The sequence below is a fragment of the Myotis yumanensis genome, unplaced genomic scaffold (assembly GCF_028538775.1).
Source record: "Myotis yumanensis isolate MYYU_CA2020_CCGP unplaced genomic scaffold, mMyoYum1.0.hap1 SCAF_6, whole genome shotgun sequence".
Classification (NCBI taxonomy): Eukaryota; Metazoa; Chordata; class Mammalia; order Chiroptera; family Vespertilionidae; genus Myotis; species Myotis yumanensis.
Window position 1 is genome coordinate 12,193,831 of NW_027223757.1, and position 25,133 is coordinate 12,218,963.

The 25,133-nt window shown below is 36.1% G+C and overlaps 2 protein-coding genes across 2 annotated transcripts in view; one reads left to right on the top strand and one right to left on the bottom strand.

Annotated features, from left to right (window-relative positions):
- Window positions 1-25,133, bottom strand: part of CEP85L (centrosomal protein 85 like) — an 86,011-nt gene that overhangs the window by 37,417 nt on the left and 23,461 nt on the right. Inside the window, exon 3 of the mRNA XM_070417554.1 lies at window positions 19,427-20,214. Coding sequence (XP_070273655.1) covers window positions 19,427-20,214 — 788 coding nt within the window. The remainder of the gene's footprint in view (window positions 1-19,426; window positions 20,215-25,133) is intronic.
- On the top strand, window positions 4,543-15,799 carry PLN (phospholamban). Its single transcript, XM_070417553.1, has 2 exons — window positions 4,543-4,650; window positions 13,062-15,799. Exon 2 carries the CDS (start codon window positions 13,151-13,153, stop codon window positions 13,307-13,309), a length of 159 nt encoding a protein of 52 aa, XP_070273654.1. The 5' UTR covers window positions 4,543-4,650; window positions 13,062-13,150; the 3' UTR covers window positions 13,310-15,799.

A 25,133-nucleotide genomic window follows, 5' to 3' on the forward strand; every position in this document is an offset into this window, starting at 1 on the left:
TTGTTTACACAGATGTTCATCAAGGGTTATTTATATTATGTTTTATAATGGCAAAAGTTATAAATCACCAAATATCAAATAAGAGACTAATTCAATATATTATGGCACATTGATATTCGGTAAAAACAATACTCATTTAATATATAATCACAAAAATGCCCAAAATATAAATACGTTTAGAGAATGTGTGCTTATGGTTTGGCCTTCCTTCACTCTTCACTCCTTTTTTTTGTTTGTCTTCCTTCACTCTTACCCTCCAAACATATTTAAACCTTTTTAAATGACAAGAAAAAAGTTACTTTCCCAGTTATTCTACTCTAATGCCTAATCTCCCATCCTCTTCCTCCTCCACTACAATAAGCTTAAAATGGAGGATTTTATCATCGTCCCTAACACTTACTTCTGCAGGACCACTCATTCACTACCAACCATGCAATCTTCCCTGACTCTCCCTTTATTCACTCTTCCAATCACTCATTTAATCAGTATTTAAGAATTATTATGAGCCAGGTTCTGTACTAGGTAATACTATTCAGAATCAATAGCAGTATAAATATGAATTATTGGATCAGCTCTCAAAGAGCCTGCAGTCTAGGCACATATACTTATAAATGCAATAAAGAGAGACATGATAACAGAGGAACACGCAAAATTGTTTGACAGAAGGCAGGGAGGGCTGCACAGCAAATATAAATTGAAACAGCACTTGATGGGCAGAAAGGTTGGTAAGAAGGACATTCCTACAAAAAAGTAGCGAGGCTTAAAATAGAACAATAGCCTGTTCCGAGAGTAGCTGGCAGCTGCACAGGGCCAGAGCACACAATACAAAGGAATGTGATAAGAGATGAAGCTAGGAAGACAGGGCCTAAAAAAGCAAACTAAGAGGTCCGGATTTGAGCCTGCGTGAGAAGTCAGTCTTCCTCTTTCAAATAAGGGCTGCCCCAGACAGCTACAGAAATACCCTCTCTCACAGGAATTCTCAACTTTTCATGCCATGGACTTTTCTGGAAGACTGCTAGAGCCTATTGATTTGTTCTTAAGATGTTTTATACACATAAAATACATAGGATTCCAAATAATGTTTACAGACATTCCACTGTAAAGGCAGGGAAACGTAAGTGTGGGCTATGTATAATGACTTTCTTCTGTGGATACAGTAAGGAGGGTCAGGGAGTAACCTTATAATGTAGAAACCTGACCGACCTTACAGCTCAGCCAGGTGATCAAGGTTTAACAATAAGAGTGGTAACTCATGCTGACAGCATGTACACTGGATTTGTGATGAAAATGGCATTTTACCTCTATGCGCTTCCTCTCAAAAATACATTAACCAGTCTCACCATGAGACAAGCAGCACACAGATTCCGGCTGGGGAACATTCTACAGAATATCTGCCCGGCTCTCTTCAGAATGTTTGGGGTCATCAAAAAAGGAAAGTCTGAGAAACTGTCACCACTAAATGTAATCTGGTATCCTGGATAGGATGCTGGAAAGGGAAAAGACACTACAGAAAGCTGAGGAAATCTGAATAAAGTAGGGGTATTGGCTAAAATAATCTGTCTTGGTGCAACTCTTATGACAAAGGTGCCATACTAATACAGAACATTAACAACAGGGGAAATGGTGTGTGGGGTACACAGAAACCCTCTGTACTATATCTGCATTAATTCTGTAAATTTAGAATTGTTCTAAAAAGTTAAATGCCCCTGAAGAAGGGGAGGAGGTTAGGAAGCCGTACCTTGTCATGCACCATCAATACAGTTCACTATACCCAGCTTAAAAAAAAAAAAAAAAAAAAGCACAGCACTAGAAAGAAAATGAATTATCCTAAAATAATTCTTTTTAAAAAACAAATCTGTGATGCAATACTGCAATACTTGAGCTTCTTTGATACATTAAATTACAATATTTACAGGCAGGTCTAATTACGGTAATTTCAAAGTAGTGAGGAATATAAACAGTATTTCAAGTTCTGAAATTTTCTGAGATTGCTATCATGACATCAAGTGTATTAACATTTCTGCAGTTTGTGGTCTATAGTCAAAACTTAAGAAGGGCTACATTTCATGTAGAGTTTAGTACAAAATAAACATGTAATCTTTCCTATCCAAGTTAAAGACCATTGAACTCTATCCACGGACTATAGGTTAATTAAGGATCATCTTCTAAAGAAAAAGAGAAAGTAAGTACTAACACTAAATGGACACTGTGTTGCAGAATATCTGTCACTACACATACTTCATCTCATTAAACCCTCACCACAAACCCAATCCACAGACAAGGCAGCAAAGGAAAGCTGCATATGGTCATGTGACCACAAGTGGATTCGAATTATATAGTGTGACTCCAAATTAATACTCTGACAGAGCACCTCCAAAAACAGTTTCCAGCCCCTCGTTGTGGAATTTTTGAAGAACACTCTACTGATTATACTGTAGCTCACCAATGCTCCTATTTATTAAACAACTTTCTGTTTAGGCTGCATCAGGCTAAAACTAAAATGTAACACTTCCTAGAGCTCCCTTTGGACTAATAATAATTAGGAGCAGCAGCTAACCAAAAGGAAATGGGTAAATAGAAACCTCCCACTTTTGTAGAAATCTGAAAAGTAAATTTCTGCGTCTATCCACCAACTCTGACACACACCGTTAACATCCTTCTAAGGTGGGTGTGTATGTATGTGTCACACCTATGTATGCTTCTAAAGCAAATACAGCAACATGTGAGATATTCATGGCATATTTTATTCAGTCCATGGCAGTTCTTTCGTTTATCCAAGTAGATATTACTAGTATTACTAATTCTCTTTCCAGAACTAAAGGTGCTTATACTATAGTGAGCTATCCCCTAAGCGTCATTTTCAAATGAATGTATATCTGGCAGGCAAACTTAAAGCAGACTCAAACATGCCACTGTCAATGAATTGTAACTCAACATCTGGATTAGAATCCTCGGTCTCTCAGCAGATATAACTGTAAACCACTTTGTGCTTGTATTTTGAGCCTAGGTTTTGTATTTCAGTCATCACTGGCAATTGATAATAAGAGATTCTTATTATGAAAAGATTGAAAGAAAAAAATGCTTACAGAGCACTGAGCAAATGTCAAACATTATTCACGCAGTATTTTTAACATTGGGTTTTACTTTTAAGTTGTAAATTTTCCCTTAGCAATGTTCACAGGAGATATTTGCAGAAATATTTTTCTATTAGTTTTAGTTGATTCTTTAAATAATGAGAGATTTTGCTCTAGAGAATGATTTTTATCTTTCTTTGGAGGAAACCAAAATCATCTCCATTTAAGGACACACAGCAGCTGCTGCAATACATTTCAGTTACCCATAAGAAAGCAGGCTGAGTTCACCCTGCTTAAGTATTAAAAAATTAAATATTAACAAATAGCTCTCCCCAAATTACAGAAGAGACTTAAAAATCAGACTTTGCAGGTCTGGTGATTTAAGTACATCTAATATATAAAAAAATCAGAATAAAACAGGAATGATGCCTGGCTTTTCAAAAGAATTCTTTTCTTACTTCTACCTTAAGATAAACTGTTCCAGGAAGTTCAAAATGTCATCCCATTTACTAAAATTTCATTTATACAGTAATTTTTAGGAAAACTGCTGTATTAAATGGGGCACTTCCTTTTATAAATACTACACAAAAATTTCCAGCCTGCACACCTATTGTCAGCAAAGTATGATTAACTAGGATGCCAGTGATTAGGAATTTGTGATTATTTCTCTTTTGCTAGAATGTTACGCTTGATTCTGTGTCAACTTATTAAAATTTTAGTAATATTTTATGGTACTTTAATGCAGCTATTATAAAATCCTAAATACTTCCATTTTAAAGTACAACTTTTCTTGTGGTGATATGCTTCAGTTAAATATGAGAATCACTGCTCATATATTGTTAAAACCCTAACTGAAGGAAACACAAATGTATTAAATACATTTATTACTTCTTACTTTAGCCATCAGAAAAAGCTAATTTTTTAAAACCAAAAATTAGTTATTAGCCTGGCTTTCTGATACACAGAAGTATGAGGAAACAATGTAAAAATAAAACAGGAAAAGGTATAAAATTTGTTTTCTGTGAAAATGTTTAATTATTGTCTTGTTAGAAGTTAACATTATGAAGCTGCAGAATTAAAACAACAGCAATTCAACAAAAGTTGTTTGGCTTAAGTCAGTATTGTTATTTTCACTCTATTAAAATTCTTATTAATGTAACTATTTTCATTCTTCAACATTATCACTCTCCATATACAATCATTTCTAAGCCCAAAGCTGCATGAGTCTTTAAAAAGAGCTTTCTACACCCCAAACTTATTTTTTTCATTCATCTATCTCATACTTTTAAAAATTAAAAATAAGAAAACGAGGCACAAAATGTTAATGACCTTTCCACACCTAAAGGAAGACAAATGGCATTCTACAAAGTCTGGCTGTGATAAGACTATGGCTAACCAATCACCACTTCAGAATTCCTGTGTGACATCATAAGACCTCCCTAAAACACTTCTTCTCCTCCACCGACTTCAATTGTCCCCATAAATCTGGGAACAGAGAAAACTTTCCAGCTAAACGCCGATAAGACTTCAAACTACTCACAATACTCTATATATTGGGATCATCACAACAGTCAAGGTAAGATAAAATAGATTTCATTGATTTTGGTAATACTTTCTGTAATTCAAACTTACTTAACTTTTAAAAAAGGAATGGCATATTGTAAATTTCAGTTCAAAGTTAGACAATAAGATGTCTGCTATGACAAAAAGCTTAATTTATTTATTATAAATAAATGCTTATTCATTCAGTGACAGAAAGAATAAGACAACCTTGAAATGATAAGGGTTATTCATCTTTGATCCTGATTATTGGTTTGTCATTTTAGTTTAACTTTCACTTTTATTTTGCTTTTTAAAAGTGCTTTTCTGCCAATTAAAATATCGTTCAATTATGTTACTATATTTGGTGGTAGTGATGAGTTGATTTCTCCAAGCAAAGACAATGGCTTCATTTTGTTGTTGTTACTCTGCTAAGAAACAGGATGGGAGAGGGCTATTTACATCTGGAATACTATGAATAGTACAACATGCACATTATTGGCGTGATTGTACAACATGCACACTATTGGCGTGACTATTCTAATATTACCATTATGATTCCCTACAGGTAATAAACTGGCATTAAAATATATAATATAAACTATTTTACAATGCTTTTGAAGACTTTTTTCTTTGCTATAAAGTCCAGTCAACTTTAACAAACACTGCTAAAAAAAATCCAAGCATTTAATAAATTGAGTTACTTATATTAAATTCAGTATTACAGCATCAATAATGAGTTTGGAAATTTTAAAACACTTGTCAAAAACACATGCAAAATTCTTACTAAAATTACAGAATAGTAATGCAGCACTTTAAAGACAGACATTACTTTGGAAGCAAAACATCCCTAAATATCTCATTTTAGTGAATATGATAAAATGAGTGTTTATTCTGCCTATTAATGAATATGTCTTTATCAAGTTACTATCTCCAAGTGTTCTTCAGTTTCCCTCCTGCATCTAGGAGGGGGATAAAGGAAAATGGGAAAAAAGTGAAAGAAATGCTCAGGAATAAAGATGACACAATAAATTGTATAACTTCTGTTTGAATTCTACTCTACTCAAGATGTTATAATCCTCAATATAATATATAAAATGTGTCTTCATTCTTAAATCTCAGTCATGGCATAAAGAATAATACTTTAATTTTATTTTGTTATTCTTATATGTATGTCAAAATAAAATTTACCTCGAGAGTTCTAAGTTCCTATGACAAATGTTAACTCTACTGCTTTACACAGACAAGAACATTGTATATCCATAAGCAGCTTTCCTTAAAGCATGCAAAAACATTTCTAATTTTTGTCTGCTACTGAGGCACCCTACCTGCCTCTGAATATCATTATGTCCATAGCATGTTTTTCCTTTGATATTACACAGAAGTCACTCAGTGAAGGTGTTTTATATGCATATTTATTCATTTTTACTCAAATACAAAATTACATCCTCACATTTCAAATGAAATGTTTCTGAGTCTTTATAATATCAGAATGTCACATCACATATTGCTCAAAAAAACTGACAATTTCTAGAAAGAGCATAAATTCTGCTATTAAAGTTTTCCATAGTGTGTCCAGATTAACAGTGACTATTGTTCAAATTTCAAATATTATGCATCATTGCCAGACATTTATCCCAACCAGTTTATCTCTATCATAAGGTAAAATTTAAGTATGGTCTTTGTTTATAAAGCTATGTGGTTTAAAATTAAGTGCTAAAAAAGTGTCAGATGGAATAAAATGGAAGAAATGCGCAAGATGTTTAAATTACAAAAAACACTTGAAAGAGCTAGAGTACTTTGCTTTATCAAGAGACATCAGTTACATCATTGTCATTTCCTAAAACTCAACTTCCAAAAATTATTTTAATAGTATTTCAGTGAACATTAAGGAAAAAAATATTCCAGAAAAAATTGCATTTGGTTCATATTTATACATATTGTTTCTTAATCTCACTAATTAGAGAGAATATTTGTATAGATAAAATAGTTAAAAAGAAAGAATAAAATTTTTAACTTGTTAAATGTAATATTTAATTATATAAGATATATTAAAATTTTAAGTAAACATCAAATGTAAAGATTAGATCACCTTTCTAAGTAAGACTGTATATTTATTACCAATCCTAGAAATAAAGATTCCATTAAAACTTCCTTCTTTATTCTTGAACAATTTTCTAAATGCACTGGTGTATACAAACATTTCATTTGATCCTCTTAGTTCCCTATGTGTTTCACACTGCATCTCTAGTTTATAATTTAGTTAACAGATGTGAAAAGGTGAATTCTCAAGGTCACGGAGCTAGGAAATGGTGGAGCCTTGGCCAAGAACCAAGATTTTCTAACTCTAAAACACATGCACATCCTATCCACAGATGAACGTGGCTTAAAAATAAATCATGACATTGAAAAAGCAAAATAAAAGTCCTCAAATACTATCAATGGTACTCTAAAAAGCAAAGTCAGAGGATATAAACTTATAATTTAAATCACTCTATTTCATTTAAAGTTCATTTGTGCATAAGGCATTATATCCTTAATAGCCTATATAATACTATCCTGATCATTTTCAAAGCCAGGGATGTAAGAAAATTATAGATGACCTTAGTTATTAAGTAATACACCCTGGAAGACAAAACTCAAAATAGTTACACAGACTTTAAAAAACATTAACATAATCAAACTCAAATTTCCTTTAACTTGTTCTATTGCTGAAATATTCATGCCTTTAATCTATTTAGTTTTGATAACCTAAAATCCAGGTTAACTTTTCAAAACTTTTCATACTTTGTCCCAGTTATATATTAAATCTTTAATTTTTCTTAATTTCATTTCTGACCTCCTCACATTCTACCATTTAAAATATTCAACCCCATATATTCTGGGGTGCTTGAACAGAGGAATCTTGTGATTTATGCTACCGGAATCACTAGCCTTCACCAATGCTGTGAATTAACACAGTGCTGACCATACCAGCAAAGGAGTAAACCTAGAAGGTTAGAAATCCAGGAAATAATCCTTCTAAATAACAGTGACCTAAGCCAGATAATATATAGTCTCCTTGAACATTTCTAGAAATAGTGCTCAGTGATCTTACCCTGCATAAATCTGACGCATTTATTACCAAATAGACATGAAAATGAGACCTGAGTGTAGATCGCCAACCCAGTTTACTTGTAGTCAACTGAGGCCCTCTAGTGCTTTTTACAATGTACTCCACCTTCAGGTCTTTTAAAAAAATGCTCTCACATTAGTGGGCAGATATTTAACTTGGCATTCATTTTTCCTTAAAAGTTCACCTACACTACACCTCCCCACCTTATCTTTTCTCAAAAGAAGAATCTAAAGTCTCAAGTACTACAGGGTTAAAAATATTTTAATTGCAAATAAATTAATTTTAACAAAATAAATATAATGAAGACAAGCCTACAGACAAAACAGCAACAGCAAAGTGCCAATTTCAAAGAGAAAAATCTCTCTGCACTGTTGTTCAATATAGTTTCCTCAAGGCACCACTTTAAAGCAATGGAAACATTTCATTATGAAGTTTTTTTTTAATCCTTACCCAAGAATATTCTTTCCACTGATTTTTAGAGTGTGAAGGGTGAGGGAGAGACAGAGAGAAACACCGATGTGAGAGAGACACATGGACTGGTTGCCTCCCGCTTGCCCCCGACCAGGGCCCGAAGCCTGCAACCAAGGTACGTGCCCTTGACCAGAATCGAACCCGGGACCCTTCAGTCTGCAGGCCAACACTATCCACTGAGCAAAACCGGCTAGGACTATGGAGGTCGTTTTAAGGTTTGAGAATAAACTGATTTTTATGCTTATACAATTCTTTTCATAACCAGGCAGAAGCAGCTTGAAGATTCTTTCAAATAGTCAGTGTGAACTAACAAAGCTCTGAAATGCTGCTATCACATTTAACTTCAATCAGAACTTTCAAGTTTAGCATTAGGCAACCTCAAAAGGAAAATAATTCTATCAAAATAACTTTTGGATGCTAACAGAATGATAAATCTAATGATGAACTGTCTTGATTTAATCAATAAATCAAAAATAGCTGCATACACAATCACTTCTAGATTATCTACAAAAATGACAGCAAATAGTAGGAAAAAAATAGAATACCAAAATAATACCAATACAGACAAATCCTGTAAACTCAAATCTATACCGAATTCTAATCTTATGAACCAATTAAATGGGGGAAAAAAATCAAAAAATATGTCAGACTTGAATTTACTAGCATAATATGCCCACATTTACTAAAAGAATAAATAAGCAGACAAAAATCAGAGGAAAGCATTCCACAAGATTTCTAAATCTCAGGAATTTATAATTCAGTAGCGGGAGCACCCCCAAAAACTGGTTCAGAAAGTTCTGCAAAGGACTGAAAGTACTTAAACTATAGGTGGGATGAATACTCAGCGTACACATTAATTGCCTAACAATCCATAAAGCAGACCACGGAACGTTTTCAAAAGTGTACTGAGGTTCCTTTTGCACAAGATGCATCTGCTAATCCATAAGAAAATGACTCAGAGAAGACTCCTGCAGAAATTGATGCAGTACCTTCCACCCAAAATTTGCCTAACCGTAGCACACATCTGTTGAAGGATTAGAGCTGCCTGTGGTGTGTCTTTTTCTTCCACCTCAAGAAAATAGAATACTATCCTGAACTTCATTGCATTTATTTCCCAAGTTCAACTTTTTGAGCAAAAAAAGGAAAAGTAAACAAGCAAAGGCTTTATAAATCCTACAAAGAATAGTAGAGTTATTTCTCCCATCCCTCCAAAAATTGCAATAATTATAAATCCCACAGACTCACAAGATAACTCTGTGGGCACCTTTCTGCCTCTTTCATGTTACTCAAGAGACAGGGATCTGGCATTTCTACAACTGAACTATCAAAGCATCTTTCATATTTTCAATATTCTAATTCTAGGGCTTCAGTAATTAATTAATTTTTAAAACGTCCTCACTCCTCTTGTTCCAAATACCTAACTTACACATATCGTCATCCTGTAAAAGGGGGAGTGGGTAAGGGCTAATTTCTGTCTTCATGGCTGTTTAAGCCAGAAGCAATTTCAGAACATCCCAATACAATCTCTTTCTGGTTATCCTAAAAGAATGCTCGAAAAAACTCAGATAAAATAAAAATAAAGTGAAACTATTTTTCTAGGTTCTCCACCAAATATTACTATTAGAGCTTGGCTCTAAGAAGGGGGAGTTCTAAACTCAGAATGGTTATGACTGTAGAGAAAGAATGATAAGCCCTGAAACCATGTTATTGTGATGTAGTAAAGGTCACAGACACCTCCAAAACAGGACTGTGCTGTTCCCACACACAGCTTTTCAATCTCAACATGAAACAGGAAGCCTCATCTGATATGAATGAATTTTGGCTTATTATCATCATACAAATTTTGGAAGTTCAGCAGAATAGGACTCAACACATTTCAGACTGTACCACTGTAAAATGAATTGGGTCCAGTAAATTGAATGTTTACAGCAAACACTTCAGCATGTGAGGCAGAGTTGTTTTTTAGTTTTAGCATAAGATTATAAAGTGACTACAAATCACTTCAGAATTATAACATTTCTAAGTTTGACAAGAAAAAACCCACTATCTTTATACTCAATTTGCTTCCAAGAACAAACTATCCTTTTTCAATAATAGCTGGCTATTGAAAGATGAGATCATCTTTAAAGTATATTCCATATACTTTCATCAGTAGAGAGCTCATCTCTTTAGGGCACACTACTTTGTATTTCACAAACACCAAATACCCATTTGTACAAAGCCTAGTACAAGGTTAATGTTGTTAATCATTGACAACAACTTTTCGAAATTGTAATTACCTGATGTAAATGCTCTAAGCCTCACTTTCCTCATCTGTAATAAGAAAAGACTTGAGAAGTGTTTGGGGATTATATGTTCAACTATCAAATTCTGTTACTCTAATTGGTTACTCTGTCAATCACAGCACTATCTTTGATCATTATCAATTTTCCAAAAATACTAAAGGAAATCATAAAAATCCCTTATTCAACTTCATTGAGTTATTCAAATAGTATCAACTATATACCAAGTGCCAGAATACAAGATAAACACGTGGCTCCTTTTATTCATGAACTAGAAGTCTAGTTGAGGAAACAAACATGTAAATCAAAATTGCAACACAGCCTGATAGCTATCCTGATATAGGTAATGCTAATGCCCTACTAAAAACTAGCAGAGCTGATAATCATTCTACCTTAATAGAAGGCTTTATTAGGAAGCGATATTTAAACTGGGCCTTAAGTATCCACTGAAATGTGCCTGGCAAAGAATCCAAGGTGGGGAAGTGGGGGGAACATTCCAGGCAGAACCAGAACAACATGTGCAAACGACAGAATCATAAAAGGGAATGAAGTATTTATGGAAAGGTGACATGTTTCATGTGACTGACACACCACTCACCAGTGTCATAATAGGGAATGACTCTTGTATATACAATGCTTCGTGCTGAACAACTGGCTAGCTTCCTCCTTTTCCATGTTTTGTCTCAAAACAATTTTTAAATTCAGACCTTTTAAAATACCTGCTCAAATAGAAATTACCAATCTAATTCTTATTCCTTTCTTAACTGTACTGTTAATATATCCTTATACATCCAAGTATATGAAGCAATAAAGATAATCTTCCCCACAACTACCCAACAGTATAAAATCACTATATCTACTATAAGCAAATATAAGCAGAAACAACTTAAAAAAGCATTTTCTTAAATAAGAGAAACCCCTTTATTTCTATAGTATTTTACCTAAGAAACCGAAACAAAAACAATTAAATTAAATATATAACAAGTTTAAGCTGCCATTTTCTAAGTAGAGAGTGTTATAAATTAAGTAACAGCTACTGGTGTTGGACAATTAAGAATTGGCAGAGAATGTATACTAGATTAACACAGGTTGTTACCACTCTTTAAGAGAATGAAGTTTGTGATATTTTGGCTAACGGGATCACTACAGACCAACTCTATGAAGGAGGCCAGAGTCTCCAGCAATGAAAGTGGGTCTAGTATATAATTCCAATCATAATACAGCCAAGTTGAAGTACTGAAACTACAGAATCTAACTACTATATACCACAGGGTTTCCTTGTAAAAATGAATGCTAAGGTCTCACTGACCCATCTCTTCCTCTTTTCCACTCTAATTCTCCCTTCTGCTCTCTTCATCACTAGTCTCTACAGAAATGGAGCTAACACATTAAGTTGGGTTTTCCTCCGATATAGAGAGATGGGAGAAAATTAAATCTGGTAGCTGGAGTAAAGCAATAACATCTTGACTAAAATGCTATTTCAACAAATGTCAACAGCTATAATCTCTAAGCAGTTAAATGGTTTTTTATTCCATAATTTTTCTTATTTCAAAATTTTCATAGAAGTATCCTGATTGACAACAAGATATCCTCAAATCTTAGTAGCTATTATCTTTCTACAGTGATGTATTGCTTTAGGTTTTATTTTGTTTTGTTAATTATCACAAATAATAAGGCAGCAACTAATTAATTAATCATGCAGAATAACTTGTGGAAGCTCTGAAAGAAAAGCAAATGGCACCCACTGCCTATAAGTACAGGTCATTCATAAACAGTTACCATCTGTGCTAGAAAGTGAGATAATGATGATTTTATTGCTAAGACTTCTGAGCCTGATAGTCTTCAGTACTTAGTATCAAAACTTGTTAAAATGTTACTTAAAATAGCATATTCTACAAAACTATCTATAATAATAAAAGCGTAATTTGCTAATTAGACCAGACATACTTTGTGGCGGGCGGGGCGAGACAGAAGCCCATGGCTGCCGCGGCGGTGGGGGCCGAGCCCCTTGCACAAATTTCGTGCATTGGGCCTCTAGTGAAATCAAAAAAGGAATGACAAATATTTGAATCTGTAGTACTGGTGAAACAATTCTCATTTAACTATTTTATTTTGGACTAGATTAACATCCGAAGAATAATTTATTGCATGCATTTCTTATGAGATTTGCTCTAGAGCTGTTAAGACACTAATGCTTACAACAATTATGCCCATAGAGAAATACAGTATTAATGAAACTATATGTAAGAACTTTTTGCCCAAGGCAATAGCCCAAACAAGGTGCACCCTAAAACTAACTACATTTCTAGTCATTTTGAGAGGAGGAGGCAAGGAATAAAGTTATTACATTCCAAACACAAGACAAATAAGATATCATGGTGACCTTCACCAAAAAACCCAGAGAGACAGGACAGACAAGGAAACACCTGTGTGTGTGCACACACATGTACAGACTACAGAGATATAAGATGTGATAAATACAAATAAAGTTGAGGAAGATGAATGCAAAATAGTGTTTTACCTGTTCAGAAACCAGGTTGCACATATGATCCTAATCCATTTACTCTTTCTACATTCCAGGCTACCTCACAGTGATCTCACATTTGGCTGCCCACTTTTTCCCTCTGTCCTGATCCTTTAAAACTTCAGACTTCCTTGCCTTCCGCGTCATGGAGAAAGTCCAATACCTCACTCGCTCTGCTATAAGAAGAGCTTCAACCATTGAAATGCCTCAACAAGCACGTCAAAATCTCCAGAACCTGTTCATCAACTTCTGTCTCATCTTAATATGCCTCTTGCTGATCTGCATCATCGTGATGCTTCTCTGAAGTGCTGCTGCCATGTCCGGTGCTGCAACCTGTCACCATCAGCTTAAGCCTGTCACCCACGGAGAGGGGAAAAGAGACCACTTCCCATGAAGAGGAAATTCTTCATGCAAAGATCAAGGTTCAGAAGAAATGATTAGCAAATGTATTCATCTGCTGGATCTTGCAATCATGAAAAGGGCTCGATTTTCAAAATTAACTTTAAAATGACTATAAGTGTGCATAATGTAACTGTTAATTTCTGCAACAGAGCTTATAAATTTCAATCCCAAATCTTTTCTGAGGATGAACTAGGAGTTTAGTTTTGAAACTGTACTGCTAACAAGTCACTTCATATATAAAGCATTAGCTTCACTGTTTGGGGTAAATATAATTTATATTGTACTGAAAAAGCCTCTTTGATGTTTATTAAGTATTTTTCAGGTCTTCACCAAGTATCAAAATAATCATTCAAATGACATGTCATTATTTTAAATAGCCCACTGATTCCTCACTTTATCTTCATTATTATTATACAAATGTCTCTTTAGTAAATATCATAACCTCCATTCTAAAATAGAAATTGCATTCTTTTCCTATACTTACCTTAACATTGTTTGAAGTTCATGAGAATCAAGCAGGAAAAAGAAGACCATACTATTACATAAATAAAATTTCTCTTAACTATTTTTTAAAGAATTATAGAATGCTAGTACATGTAGATAACCATAAATCTATTTTCTCTAGGACATTATGATAAATAAAGGAGAAGTGCTGGTTAATTTAACAGCTGACAGTGTGATTAGCCATAATTACTAATACACTAATAGAATGGAGTCTAACCTTAATTTATGGCATGTAGTTGATTATCTGAGTTACAATATATAACTTGCCATACTGTATCTTTGGAATCATGAAATCTTAAGACTTCATATTTTATAGGTTGTCTTCTATTCTATCCTCATACTCAATATAGGCAAACAAAAGAAAAATGTAACATTTTCAAGTATTGAAAAATAAAATTTTTTGAATTCTCTCTCCCAAATTAACTAATTATTTGATTATATTTTGAAATGAACTTTTTCTTATTATTGTTTATGACAGAATATAGCTACTTTCCTTAATCTACCAATCAGATGGTAAACACTTATACGGTAGGCCACTCTACTACACTAAATTATACGCCCCAGAATTATTTTCTTGCTGAATACATTTTCTATTTCCCCTCTGGTCATTTAAAATATCTTCCAACTACTCATAAAACAACAGAAGTAAAAATTAGTGATGAAAAATATATTCAACCAAAATTTGGTAATGAAGTTGAAAATGAAGTCTAAAATGGTTTACACATACTGTATCATCCAATAATTTTAACTTCAGTTCAAGACATATTACTAATATAGCAATTATTAAAGGAGTATAGAACATTTAATTTACTGTATGATTTGTTAAAATATAGTTACTAAAAGTATTTGAAAAGTCAACATTGACCTTGATTTGTAACACCAGTGCTGGCAGCGGAATAGAGATAGAGACATTATTTTTAAAATTTTTCTGAATTTCTGAGCAGTGCTGGAGATGGGAGGGGGTTCACTGACAACTGAGGAACAGAGGGGAAATGGATCTCATACTGACAGGGGCATTTCTTGAGCAAAGCCTTATCTATGGGTTAGAGACCCCTAATATCAACTAGAACAGCAGTTCTCAACCTTCTGGCCCTTTAAATACAGTTTCTCATGTTGTGACCCAACCATAAAATTATTTTCGTTGTTACTTCATAACTGTAATGTTGCTACTGTTATGAATCGTAATGTAAATATCTGATATGCAGGATGGTCTTAGGCGATTCCTATGAAAGGGTCGTTCGACCGCCAAAGGGGTCGCGACCCACAGGTTGAGAACCACTGAACTAGAAAGCTTATAAAGAAGACACACATTCACCTCACTGGTGTAATTCCATGCAAAAAGTAACCAAGTTCTATAATTAGCTGCATGATCTTATAAATAAGTGGAAAATTTGAAATAACAAGCTCTATTCCCTTCAATATATTGTTCATCACAACATCAACTTCAAACTATAAACTGTTCAGATATCAGGTTTTCCTTAATAAATTACAAGTAAAGATTTTTTTTTGTTTTTCATTCTGCCTTTAATAGAAATTAAAACCTTAAACTTGATGATTACAGAACACTGTAACTCAGGTAGAATGCAGAACAAAAACCCATTCTTTAAATGTAACTTATTTATTCTGTTTATCATGATGTATAATAAAGCAATGTATTTTTTTAAATGTAAATGCCAAATGCTCAAATACTTCCTACAGTAGAATAAATTCCAAACTTCACAGTTCTAAAAACTAATTACTTTTAAAATGTTGTCTTTATATTTTAGTTTACAATGTTTATTTAATGCTAATCACTATATTACAATGACCTCCTTGAATTCAGTGAAATCATTCTTTAATACACTTATGACTGATATCATGTATTATCATAAAAAATCTAATATAAGCAGTTTTGATTTTTGGGTTGTTTTTGGTGACTATCCGATCAAGATTTTCTAGTACAGACACAAGAGGGCAGACCTACATAAAATAATGAATTTCCTTCTCTCTAGAAATGACTTATACTTTGATTACTTTTCAGTCTTATGGCAAAGTGGAAAAATTATAAATTTTCAAAAAAAACTGTGCTCTTCTAAGTAACAGCACACTTTAAAATGTCTAAAAATTATATTCTAATACTATATAGAAAAGTTGACAGATAAAAAAATCAAGTATTACTAAATTTATTAAAGCATGTGTACAAAATTCATTTATATGCTTTTTCATTAACTAATGAATGTGTCCAATGGGTACTGCTGTGTGTAGAAGTACACATCCTCCATATCCAGCCCCTCCCCCCAAAAAGAAATGCAACAGGAACATGGAAAGACATACATTTTTCCAAAGAAAAAACAAGACTTTGTTTTCTCTTCTTGTAGGGTCAGACAGCTTTTGGGGAGGGAGGGTAGGGAGGGGTGATGTATAATAGAGGAAAGAATCAAAGACACTGGTGGGCATTTCACATGGGGGCCTATATGCCAACCAACCGAGGGCACAAATGGCTTCTCTTAATTCACAAAGGAAAATGCCTCAGAGCACTGCACTACCTGCACTGCCGCTGATTTGGTAGAAAACGTGGGAATCAAGGAACACTATGCATGGAAGACTGTGAAGCTGACTCACTAATTATCCTGGACTGAGTTCCCAGAAGACCAAACTTCCATGTTACAATATTAATCATCTGAGGAAAATAGGAGGGGAAGGAGGCTGTGAGGATTAAATGAGATAAAATACTCCAAGAGCTTCAAAGTTCTGTATAAACCTATCATGGTGTTAGATCATGACTCACCAGATTCCTTTTCTTGGTTTTAAATTTTTTTTCATTGTGAGAGTTTTGTAGTTGTGCTTAAAAATCATACACATTCTCACATGAAAGAATAAGCTGATCCTTATTGTAGCTGTGCCCTCCATGTAAAAATTAGACTAAACAGAAGTCAATGTTTTAAAGAATCTTTTTAAAAACAACTACGATAAGAGCTTTTAAAATAATAAAGATAGCACTGGACACTCCAAGGAGAAAGTTATTTAAGAATTTTTTTTCTGACCCTAGCCAGTTTGGCTCAGTGGATAGAGCATCAGCCTGTGGACTGAAGGGTCCCAGGTTCAATTCTGGTCAAGGACTCATCCGAACTAGGGGGCGTACAGGAGGCAGCCAATCAATGATTCTCACTCATCATTGATGTTTCTATCTCTCTCTCCCTCTCCCTTCCTCTCTGAAATCAATAAAAATACATTTTTTAAAGAATGTTTTTCTGTAATAGTCCAAGAAGGGAATTAGACAAGAAGTGATCATTTAAACATTGCAATTGAAGTGTCTGAGTTTTCTTTACCTAGTTTCATCTTCCTACTCCAAAACTTTAAAGCACTATAGAGATCATCCCAAACAGGGTTAATAAAAAAGTAGAACTTTCCAGGGTGCTGGCAATTTTTGTCCTTTAATAGCTTTCTTCCTCTACCATGTGCTGGGAAGATTTAAAAATAAGTTTTGCTCCACAATACACCTTCAAGATGCTGCACTGTTAGGTTGGGGAAAACTTTGTTTAAGGCAGAGATTCATTCATCTAAGCAGAATGAAAGAAGGAGTGAATTAATACTTAACCTTTAAATTCAACCAATATTCTGTTACCTTTCTATCGCCCCCACTTCAGGCTGGAGTGGAATACTCAGCCTCTCTGGACAACTACAATTCTGTGCACAGACCAACTGGAGAAATGACTGCCTGATCCCTGTTCTCCTATAACAAGCATTTGAGAACTAAAATATAGTATGTTTAAAATTAGGTTTCAGTCACTTGAATTGATAAATCACAAATAAATCTGGTTAAATTGCTCTTTTCTGACTTGTAATTCAGATATCACAATGATGCTTCTGTCTAATTATGTGCTTTAAATATACATAATCAAGATTTTAAGAACTAGGGTTCAACCCAACAGTAAAGGCGGCACGTGGGATGTGTTAAGGGTTCTCCGGTGAATGCAGCACGTTAAGGTATGTATGTTTGGGGTTGTATTCAGATTTGTGAGGTTCCTAGGTAAGGGATCTCCTTTTTCTTTCATAGAATATATTCTTTTAATCTTTAACATTTTTATTAGTACCAGGAATAAATAATAATTTTTAAAAATTGCTCTAGGGAAATTTTGCAGTTTTGTTAGAATTAATTTGTTTATATGAAAAGGTGCTCAATATCACTAATCATCATGGAAATGCAAATCAAAACCATAATGAGGTATCACCTCACACCTTCAGGATGGCTATTATAAAAAAGACAGGAGATTAAGTGTTAACAAGAATGCAGAGACAGAAAAACCCTGTGCACTGCTGGTGAGCATGTAAATTGGTGCACTCACAATGGAAAACAGTATGGAGGTTCCTCAAAAAATTAAAAATAGAACTACCATATGATCCAGCAATTTCCCTTCTGGGGACTTATCCAAAGGGGGGGGGGGGGGCGCTAATCTGAAAAGATATGTACATGCCCATTTTCAATGAAGCGTTATTTACAATAGCGAAGAGATGGAGGCAACCTAAAAGTCCATCAGTGGATGAATAGCTCAAGAAAATGTGGTACATACAGGGTGGGGCAAAAGTAGGTTACAGCTGTGAGTATGCGAAACATAGTTTATTCTTGTATTATTTATTAATTTTTATATTATTTTTCATACAAACAATTATAAACCTACTTTTGCCCTGCCCTATACACAATATAATATTTTTCAGCCATAACAAAGAATAAAACCTTGGCATATGTGACAGCATGGTTGAATCTTAGAGGGCATTATGCTCAATGAAATAAGTCAGACAAAGACAAATACCATATGATCTCACTTATATGTAGAATCTTAAAAAAAAAAAAAAAAGGAACTCATGGATACAGAGAATAGATTGGAGGTGGTTCCCAGAGGCGAGGGGCTCGAGGCCCATATTATAAGTTTGAAAGCTGCTAAGAGTGTAAATCTTAAAAGTTCTCATCACAGGAAAACATCATTTGTAACTATATATGCTGACAGATGTAAACTAAACTACACTTACTGTGGTGATCATTTTGCAATATATAAATATATAAAATCCTTATGCTGTACACCTGAAACTGACATGTCAATTATATCTCAATTAAAAGAAAAACTGAGGCCCAGGGATATTAAATCATCTAGGTTCTGAATTTGACAGAACAGAAACAAAATCCAAGACCTCATATTCCCAAAATTAATGTTCTATGATAACAAGCCAGAGCCTGTGTTTCTGTTTCAAGTTTTTCTAGAATTGATGTTTTCTTTATTTTTATGTCCATTGCACAAATGAGAAGGAAAGTAAAGACCAAGTTTTTTCATATTAATCAGCCTCAAATATTTTCTAAGTTTTGTCTATCAATGCAATCGTTTGGGCATTTACAGCATCTTAGCTTACTTTACTTTCAGGCAAAAGAAAAAGCAAAACAATCTAAGCCCATGGACACACTGCCATTGCTTACTGCACATGTGCTGTTACTGTACTCACAGCCTCCACTGGAGGGAAGCAAATGCTAGATTTTGAGCCTTACCTGCATTGGTGTTTCACTTTCTTGTGGAAATTCTTCAATTTGCTGCTGTTGCCACGGAGCTAAACTATAAGAGTCTTCCGTACTTCTGCCTTCCAAAGGGTTTGTCCGCAACTGCTCTGTCAGCCACATCTGTGTCCTCACAGAAGGCTGAATGGGAACTCCACCTACTGCCTGCTGACCAAGCATTAAATATTTTGGAGGTTCAAAAGCCTCTGAACTTGTCATATTGGGCTTGCTTTCAGGTAAGGCACTATATGTCATGTCCAAGGCCTGTCTCCTAAGAGTGGAAGAAGAAGCTCTAAAATCCTCTTTGCTACAGCTCTCAAATTTATATTTACAGTCCAGAGTTGATGATCGTTTTTTATTTATTTCCTTGTCCTCTAGCTTAAGCATCTCCATGCTATCATGTAAGCAGCTGGGCCCAATCGTCCTTGGTTGTGATGTGAAAGCCTTGCCTCTCCCCGTCTTTTCCAGACCACTCCTCGACTCTTCAGTGTGTGCAGCAGCACCCTGACTGCAGTTATCCGGGGCAGTGAGTTTGGATAAAGATGACCATTTCCGGAGGGGCCGCAAGTCCTTCATGTCTAGTGAAGAGTCCTGCTCCCCCTTACTGTGGCTTCCCAATGTTTGCAGGAGGCTTGTAGTCCATTTCGAGCCATCTGATGTCAATGACTCCCTGTGTTTGGAAACAGAAGCGCTGGAGTGAGACGGCATGACATGGGCAGTAGGAAGAGCAACCAATGATCGACTAGACTTAAAAGTTAATGTGCCACTTGAAGTTGAGTGATCTGGAAAGAGAAAAGAATTTCAAATTAGTGTAATTAACAGGAAAAAGAGGCAAAGTGCTAAAGGCCAAAACAAAACTCTGCACAAGGTTCCCAGCACTTTTTTAGAGGCACTTTATCAAAACAAGGGAGTCGTTATTTTACTATTATTATTCCTTTAAGTTTTTCTGAAACAGATCAAGCTTTCAAACATTATTTTCTAAAAATGGATTCATAACAAAATGTATGCCCATTTACCATCTACTGAGATATGTTATATTTATCCCATTTAATCTAAGTGTTGTGCCTTTAAAAGAAAAATGCATCTCCCCACTGACAGGTCTTACTCATAATCCAGCACTGACAACTCAGACACAACTCTATCAGAAAATTGTATTTTTCATCATTTTTCCTAAACTGTGGAAATCTGTGCCAAATCTAAGTTTTTTAGTGCTTCCCCTGAACTCTAATTCAAATCAGAAATATGGGTAAAGGAATTCTGGCAATATCAGAAAATAATCAGAAAGGTTTCCAACAATGTATGTGCAGATACTGAATAGTTCTTATGGTCCCAGTCTTCCCTAGTGGCAACATCAATGATTTATTTCCCAAATTAGAACTCTTGTTTGGAGTATACTTTGGTTCCTATCTTTCTCTGCACATTCACTTCCAAAATGATTACACAGCTACTGCCGTAGGTGGGCCTTGACATAGTATTATTCTACACACAGGAACAGTTTTAGTAGGCTCTATGTAAGCCCAAAGAATGAATAAGTGCCTCTATACTCAATGAACTTACCATCAAGTGCCAAATAATCATCATACTTGCCAAATTAAAAGCAAAAATTATAACTTTTACCAGAGGATATCTATAAAGGGGATAGCAATTTGAAGTGTGGCGATAGAGGAGGTGATTGGTAAAAAGCAACTTTCACAATTTAGTCTATATATTTTTTTCTTTTTAAAATATATTTTATTGATTTTTTACAGAGAGGAAGGGAGAGAGATAGAGAGTCAGAAACATCGATGAGAGAGAAACATTGATCAGCCGCCACCTGCACATCTCCTACTGGGGATGTGCCCGCAACCCAGGTACATGCCCTTGACCGGAATCGAACCTGGGACCTTTCAGTCCGCAGGCCGATGCTCTATCCACTGAGCCAAACCAGTTTCGGCTCTATATTTTTCGATAACTGTTTGATTCATACTAGAATATATTTAAATATTACTTCTGAGCTCTTACATTGTTTTAAAGAAATAAAGTAATGGGGAAAGAAATGTTGAAAAATTCATAAGAAAATTCAGATAAAGAACCAAGCAGACTAATTCAAAAATGGAATTCCAGTAGGTGTTTGCATAGAATTTATTAACCTGGAGGTGAAGAGGGAAAATATTATAATGGAGGAATATAAGCAGAAATATTATAGTGGACATTTATCATATTCAAGCTTCTCTCATCAGCTTCTGCAGAATCTTTTGAATTCAGGAAAATTCATACCTTGTAAGCCTAACCTCCCAAAATAAATTTTAGACCTCAAATTACAAACATATACCCTGCAACTATGATGCAGACCTTCGGAAGCATGCGCACAAGATTTCAGTTTGGAGGGAGTCACATGAGAAAAAGGGCTGACTCTGTCGAGCTACCGTTTTGGGGTGGCACAGGCAAGGGTGGAAGCACAGCCTTCCACAGTGGCGGCAGCAGAGGCGGCAAGCCAAGTGCCAACCCAGAGGTGGCAGCAGGTGGGCAGCAGTGGTGGTTTCCTACAGCACTTGGTGGCACAGGAGAGGGACAGTTCTCAGAGGTGATTTGGGCATATTACCTGCAAGCTTAACCTTAACCCTGGTTCTCCAGCTCTCCCCCCAAATTCTGTGAGGTAACAAATACCATTACATAAACTCCTCATCTGCTGCTCAATCAGACAGTCAGCTTCTTCTGCTGATTAGAAATACGAATTGATCCAAGTAGGAAGCCAGAGAATGTGGTTCAAAAAGAAAGAAAACAAATGATCCCATTTATCTGCAGTATGGAGTAAGTGTCAAGAAAAGTTGCTCTAGACAATTCTTGAAAGGTAAAGGTGGAGCAGAGTTGTACAGGTCTTCAAAGGCTCTCAAAGGAAAGAGCCTGGCCTTCACTCAGCAAGAAATGTGATAGCACTGCAAGTTTCCAAACAAAGGAATGAGTGACTGGTAGCCGGGCTGAGGATGGACTAAAGCTAAATGATTGGCAAGAGAGAGAGTAACAGGCTATATGAAATCAGTAGAAGAAAATGAAGGGGAATATGCTACTGAAGGTCAGTTCTAGATAGAAATAGGGCAAAAATATCCCCCAGAAGTATTAATATATTATAGTACTAGAGGCCCAGTGCATGAATTTGTGCACAGGCGGGGTTTGGCTGGCCTGGCCCACCCCAATCTGGGCTGATCAGGTCGGGCTGGCCAGGGGGAGGGGATGCAGGAGGTTGGCCGACTGGCCCCACCCCCGATCAAACTCCCGGCCAAGGGGACAATTTGCATATTGGCCTTTTATTATATAGGATTACATCTATTTATCATATTTAGATGAGATCGGGCGCGTTCAGGGTGGTATGGCCGTAGACTATTTATCATATTTATATGTTTACTAGAGGCCCGGTGCACAAAAATTTGTGCACTGGGGGGGGGGGGGGGGTGTCCCTCAGCCCAACCTGTACCCTCTCGCAGTCTGGGACCCCTCAGGGGATGACCACCTGCTGGCTTAGGCCTGCTCCCCAGGGGATTGAGCCTAAGCTGGCAATCAGACATCCCTCTGGCAGCCCGGGAGCCCTCGGGGGATGTCCACTTGCCAGCAGGGAGCAGACCTAAGCTGCAGTCAGACATCCTTAGCGCTGCTGAGGAGGCAGGAGAGGCTCCCACCACCACCGCTGTACTGGCAGCCATCAGCCTGGCTTGTGGCTGAGCAGAGCTCCCCCATGTGGGAGTGCACTGACCACCAGAGGGCAGCTCCTGCATTGAGCGTCTGCCCCCTGGTGGTCAGTGTGTGTCATAGTGACCAGTCAGTCCCAGTCTTTCTGCTGTTAGGGTCAGTTTGCATATTACCCTTTTACTATATAGGATAGAGGCCTGGTGCACGGGTGGGGGCCGGCTGGTTTGCCCTGAAGGATGTCCCGGATCAGGGTGGGGGTCCCGCTTGGGTGCCTGGCCAGCCTGGGTGAGGGGCTGATGGCTGTTTGCAGCTGGTCACACCCCCTTCAGGGTAGGGGTCCCACTGTGGTGCCTGGCCAGTCTGGGTGAGGGGCTGAGGGCCGTTTTCAGGCTGGCCTGTGACTGAAGCCCCCAGCTTCTCCTTTTTTCTTTTTTATTCTGGGATTTATTTACCTTCTATAATTGAAACTCTGTTGCCTTCACTGGCGCTCCCAGCTCTGAGGCCCGGCTGGCTGAAAGCAGGTATCTGGGGTTTGTTTGGCTTCTATAATTAAAACTTTGTTGCTTTCAGAGCTGCTGCTTCCGGAGCTCAGAGCCGGGCCGCAACAGGCAGGGAACCTTGGCTTCCTCCATCACTGGAGCAAGCAAACCTCATGTTTGCTTCAGCTGCGTGGCTGCCGGCCGCCATATTTGTTGGCAGTTAATTTGCATATCTCGATGATTAGCCAGTGGGAAGCATAGCAGAGGTACTGTTAATTACCCTTTTTGTCTATTATTAGATTAGATGTTATATTCCTAAATATTTATATTAAAATCATGTAGCCTCTTAAGTAAAGATATAGTGGAATGTTTTGAAATAAGTGTTTTTACATTGAAATCCTGGCTCTACCACTTAGTAGCCATGTGTGCTCCAACCAGTTATTTAACCTCCTTGCATAACAGTCACCTCATCAGTGAGGACTCAATAAAAGAGTACACATGAAAGACTCTGAAAAAGTACTGGCACAAACCACGATGTATGACACCTTTGAAAAGCTAAAAGTAAATGTTATTTTCAATGTAACAGACCAAAGGCTAAATGTCTAGACTACACAAAGAACTAAACGAACAAACAAAAACAACCTAACAACCAAATTTTAAAATAGGCAAAAGAAATCAGTAAGCAAACCACCAAGCAAGAAATGTTCCTTCAATGATGAGAACATAAACTGTTATAGCTTTTGGAAGAAGGGCAATCTATATATCATGCAAACATATAAGTGAATATATATAAACACAATTTTACTTATTCATGAGCAGAGAAACAGCCTGAAAGCATACATCCAAAACTTAACAAACAAAGGTAACCCCTGTATAGTGTAACAGATCAGTGCTTTCTAATTTTACTTTATACAAAGTCTTGTTATAATTTCTTTTCAAGAGCATTACCATTTAGTCAAACTTCTGCAAAGATGTTCTGTTTTGTGACCTCAAAGAGTTTGAAATACCTCAGAGAACACTGTTCTAAAGTATGAATAATATATCAGGTGACTGACTGGCTCACTTTCCATGTCACAGCTGAAACCTCTGAGAGCAGAGATCACCAGTCTTTGCAGCTACTTATATCTGATAATGTGCTACTTTCTTGTCTCTCTTTGGTGGCTCATTATTTCCCACCTGCAGGGAAAATCAACAATTGGCAATAAAAAACAACAACACAATTCCACATCAGGCTAATATTTACTTCTACAAATCTGAAAATAATTAAAACTTTTAAAAAATTTTTATTTATTTATTAAATTTATTGGGGTGATGACATTGGTTAACAGGAAAATATAGGTTTCAGGTGTAGGTTTCTATGTTACAAGATTTGTATATTTCACCGTGTGACCACCACCCAGAGTCAAGTCTTCTGTCACCATATATTAGGACCCTCATCTGCCCCCACCCTAACAATTCAAACTTGAACATACAAACCAAGTTACCTGGCATGTAGAGCCTACTCCAAGAGATTGTGATTCAGCTAAAGTAGAGAGGGGGCCCAGGAAGTAACACTTTTA

Bases quoted from the DNA above. Each gene is read 5' to 3' on its own strand.
- PLN (XM_070417553.1), top strand. From the start codon at position 13,151: ATGGAGAAAGTCCAATACCTCACTCGCTCTGCTATAAGAAGAGCTTCA.